This window comes from Bison bison, unplaced genomic scaffold (genome assembly GCF_000754665.1).
Source record: "Bison bison bison isolate TAMUID 2011002044 unplaced genomic scaffold, Bison_UMD1.0 scf7180017864034, whole genome shotgun sequence".
NCBI lineage: Eukaryota > Metazoa > Chordata > Mammalia > Artiodactyla > Bovidae > Bison > Bison bison.
The window spans coordinates 8,791,484-8,796,282 of NW_011494606.1; the positions used below are offsets into that span (position 1 = coordinate 8,791,484).

At 45.1% G+C, this 4,799-nt stretch overlaps 1 protein-coding gene across 1 annotated transcript in view; it reads right to left on the minus strand.

Annotated features, from left to right (window-relative positions):
* Positions 1–831: 831 nt before the first annotated feature.
* BHMT (betaine--homocysteine S-methyltransferase) overlaps positions 832–4,799 on the minus strand; it is a 29,404-nt gene continuing 25,436 nt past the window's right edge. The window contains exon 8 of the mRNA XM_010834595.1: positions 832–2,255. Coding sequence (XP_010832897.1) covers positions 2,069–2,255 — 187 coding nt within the window. The 3' untranslated portion in view covers positions 832–2,068. The remainder of the gene's footprint in view (positions 2,256–4,799) is intronic.

Below are 4,799 nucleotides of genomic sequence, written 5' to 3' on the forward strand. Positions count from 1 at the left end.
CATTACTTTACTAGCGTGTAAGATGAGTGCAATTGTGTGGTAGTTTGAGCATTCTTTGGCATTGCCTTTCTTTGAGATTGGAATGAAAACTGACCTTTTCCAGTCCTGTGGCCACTGCTGAGTTTTCCAAATTTGCTGGCATATTGAGTGCAGCACTTTCACAGCATCATCTTTCAGGATTTGAAATAGCTCCACTGGAATTCCATCACCTCCACTAGCTTAGTTCATAGTGATGCTTTCTAAGGCCCACCTGATTTCACATTCCAGGATGTCTGGCTCTAGGTGAGTGATCACACCATCGTGATCATCTGGGTCATGAAGATCTTTTTTGTACAGTTCTTCTGTGTATTCTTGCCACCTCTTCTTAATATCTTCTGCTTCTGTTAGGTCCCTACCATTTCTGTCCTTTATTGAGCCCATCTTTGCATAAGATGTTCCCTTGGTATATCTTAATTTTCTTGAAGAGATCTCTAGTCCTTCCCATTCTAATGTTTTCCTCTATTTCTTTGCATTGATAGCTGAGGAAGGCTTTCTTATCTCTCCTTGCCATTCTTTGGAACTTGGCATTCAAATGGGTATATCTTTCCTTTTCTCCTTTGCTTTTCGCTTCCCTTCTTTTCACAGCTATTTGTAAGGCCTCCCCAGACAGCCATTTTGCTTTTTTGCATTTCTTTTTCTTGGGGATGGTCTTGATTCCTGTCTCCTGTACAATGTCACGAACCTCCATCCATAGTTATCAGGCAGTCTGTCTACCAGATCTAGTCCCTTAAATCTATTTGTCACTTCCACTGTATATAGCAAATTATGGAACAGAATCAAATACATCCAAGGTAGTCTTATTAGTTTTTTTAATAGCTGAAGAAATTAAGAGTTTCAAAGCAGCCACACCAATCCAAGAATGTTTAGAAAGAAGCATGAACTCTTTTCTAATACAATGAGTAGTCATTTATTCCAGTGATCTTACATCTTCAGGCTTGAGTTTTCAGAGTAGGTATTACCAGGAGAAAATATAGTTCTCAATCTAGGAAACCCTAACAGAGTTTGGAAAATCTCTTTTTATTAGACCTTTTTGTGTTTAGTCGCTTACTCATGTTCTACTCTTCGTGACCCCATGAACTGTAGCCCCCCAGGCTCCTCTGTCCATGAGATTTTCAAGGCAAGAATACTGAGTGGGTGGCCATTTCAAGACCATTTCTCCCTAGCCTTACTGACTGGAGGCATTTAGGTGGATCCAGCCTAAGGCAGAATGGAGAGAACCTGGTACCAATCCCTTCTTGGCCTTCCCATTGGTCTGAATGCTTCTTAGTGGTGGAAATGGGTCAGAAAAGAGGGAACAACTCTGGAACTCTAGACAGCAGGACTCTAAGCTTTGAATGTTTACTAATCTGGTCCCATAGACTGATTTTCTAAGGAGAAATGTAAAGGAATAGCCAAGTCCCTATAGCTGAAATGTCCCTTAGCAGTGTTTTTTCAATGTGTGGTTTTCAATTAATGGTCATAAAATCAATTTAAAAGGCCTTAACCAGCATATTTTATTAATGAAATAGGACAGAAAGGAATGGAATTTAAAAATATCAGAATGGATCACATTTTATTTCAATGGTTGTACATGTGCCTTACCAGGTCATTATATAAATTGTGTTTCTCATTAAGGGCCATTTCCAAAAAGCTTGAAAGTCACTTTCCTATAGCACTTTGCACTTGTCTGGTTGCTACACCATTTATGACAGCTCACATCTCATCCTCCTTACCAGCCTGTGAAATTTTTAAAGTAGGACTATTGTCCAAATTATTTTTTCTTGGCCACAGTGATTTCCTTAATACCGTGTACCTGGTTTACTTAGTAACCCAGTTTAAGATTTACTTGTTATTCATTTTGCTTCCAAGTTCTAAATACATACTTTTAAAAACTGGTCAAGTGTTATTTATAATTGTTTTGTTCAGTTCCTGTCAATCTTGACGCATAAGCTGGCATTTGTATAAGCACTGCCTTTTAACTATCTTTTCCTTAGTTTTGGAACTGTAGCCCAAGCCTGGAGGAAGTCACTAAAAATGGTTTCCATCGAGGCTACTGTGCAGACTTGAACTTCTGTTTTTCGAAGAGCTCTCTCAGCTGCTGCTCCGTTGTGGCTTCCTTCTGCTGCATAAGCTCGGCTGTTCCTTTGGTCACTCCCCAGGCGTCCGGCTTTGACAGGGAAGGGTTGTACGGCCTACCCGAGGCTATCTGAAGATTCTCCCAGTATTCCTTCCTGGCCCTGGGTGAACAAAACACACAGAAACCGTGAGGGTCGGTCTCCAGGCTGTGAGCTAGAACCCTGCATCTTTGGACTCTCGAGAGTGTGTCCTCTGAAACACATTTATCTTTTCTTTTTCCCCAGAATCTGTAGGTCTAAAATTACTTTGAATTCCTTCTTTTCATATACAGGTAGGTTCAAAAGCTAAGGATTTAGAACAAGGACACTTGCTAAGTTACCTCGCCTCCCCATCCTCACTTTCTGGCTCTACCTCCTGAGCCACCTAGGCCCACATTCACTGCTCTTCCCAAAGCCAGTGCTGCTTCTGCATCCCTCAACCCGGAGATCCCGCCTCTGCCTCCTTTCTATTTCCATCAGCTCCTAGTTCCAGGCCTTGCCAGGTCTGGTCTCTTGCAGAAAAGACTTCCTCATAGGTTTCCCTGTCTCCAGGCTACTGAAACTTGGGAATGGAACTTGGTCTCAGACCCTTCAGACTCCTCACTGTCTTGGGATAAGGTCATCCAGACCTCATGAGTGGGAGCAGAGGCCACCTCCCGTCCGGATGTGTGTCTCCTACCAAATTCTGAATCTGAGGTTCTCAAACTGCTAATGTCTCAGCATACCGTTCTCTCGGCACCCCCACCCAGTGCTTCGCTCTAGGCCATTCTCCTACCTGGCAAAGTAACTCGTCCTTCAGAACTCAGCTCAGACACTAGTTCCGTGTGAAATTCTTCACCAGCCCTCCCACTTTTTCCGCTGGTGGCCGTTAGTGTGGACCCCCAGCACCTGTGTACATCTTCATCCTTAACTTACTATGTCAGCTGAACTTAGCTCTTTATCTCTCTGCCTGCTAGACTATTACCCTCCTTGGAGACAGGCCTGTGCCTTGTCCAGCTTGCTCCTTTGGTGGCATTGTCCGACATAGTTTTGTTGAACTAACATTGGTCAAATAGAGTGAAACTGGATGCCAGAGCCAAGATGGCGGAGGAGTAGGACGGGGAGAACACTTTCTCCCCCACAAATTCATCAAAAGAGCATTTAAACGTCGAGTAAATTCCACAAAACAACTTCTGAATGCCGGCAGAGGACATCAGGCACCCAGAAAAGCAATCCAACTCTTTGAAAGGAGGTAGGAAAAAATATAAAAGACAAAAAAAGAGACAAAAGAGGGAGGGACGGAGTTCCGTCCCGGGAAGGGAGTCTTAAAAAGAGAGAGGTTTCCAAACACCAGGAAACCTTCTCACTGCCGAATCTGTGCCGAGCTTTGGAAGCACAGAGGGCAACATAACAGGAAGAAAAAATAAATAAAAAATTAAAACTCGAAGATTGCGAGTCCTACGGTAACTCCCCCAGCGGAGAAGCAGCGCAGACGCCTGCACGCGCCATTAGCAAGCGGGGGCTGGGCAGGGAGGCGCAGCGCGGGCTGCATCGCTTAGAGTAAGAATCTGGCCTGAATACCCTGAGCACTATCTGAGCGAAATAATTTGGGCTAGCAAACCAGACTGTGGGATATCTACCACGCGAAAAGCCAGCCCCAACCTAAGACACTGCCAGGCCCGCGCATGGAACAAAGAATTGAACAGAGATAGCCGGCTGCAGACCTTCCCCCTCCGGTGACAGGCAGCCAGAGCCGGAAGGGGGCAATCGCAGCCCCAGAGAGACATTATCTATAAAACTGTAAGCAGGCTTTTTTGCTAACTAAAACTTTTTGGGGGTCTGGACGGTTAACATCTGCCTGAGAAGGTGCGCCGGTTTTACACCCAGATAACCGAGTCGCGGGGAGGCAATAAGTCGCAGCATTGGCGCTCGCCAAACACCTCATCACTTGAGCTGCTCGGACCTGGGAAGAGCACAAAACTCAGGCCTAACTGAGTCTGCGCCTCTGAGGACTACCCGAGTGCCTGAACCTGAGCGGCTTGGACCTGGGAGGTACATGCAACCCAGGGCCAGCCTCGGATTGTTCCCGGCGGAACAACCTAGAGCCCGAGCAGTGTGGGCAGGGAGGCTACACGCGCCGTGAGCCGGGGCAGACCCAGTGTGGCTGAGGCACTGCGAGCGCACACCAGTGTTATTTGTTTGCAGCATCCCTCCCTCCCTCCCCACAGCGCGACTGAACAAAGAGAAGAAATACAGCTCCACCCATCGGAACACCGACACAAGCTTCCCTAACCAGGAAACCTTGACAAGCCACCTGTACAAACCCACACACAGCGAGGAAAAGCCACAATAAAGGGAACTCCACAAACTGCCAGAATACAGAAAGGACACCCCAAACTCAGCAATTTAAACAAGATGAAGAGACAGAGGAATAGTCAGCAGATAAAGGAACAGGATAAATGCCCACCAAACCAAACAAAAGAGGAAGAGATAGGGAATCTACCTGATAAAGAATTCCGAATAATGACAGTGAAATTGATCCAAAATCTTGAAATTAAAATGGAATCACAGATAAATAGCTTGGAGACAAGGATTGAGAAGATGCAAGAAAGGTTTAACAAGGACCTAGAAGAAATAAAAAAGAGTCAATATATAATGAATAATGCAATAAATGAAATTAAAAACACT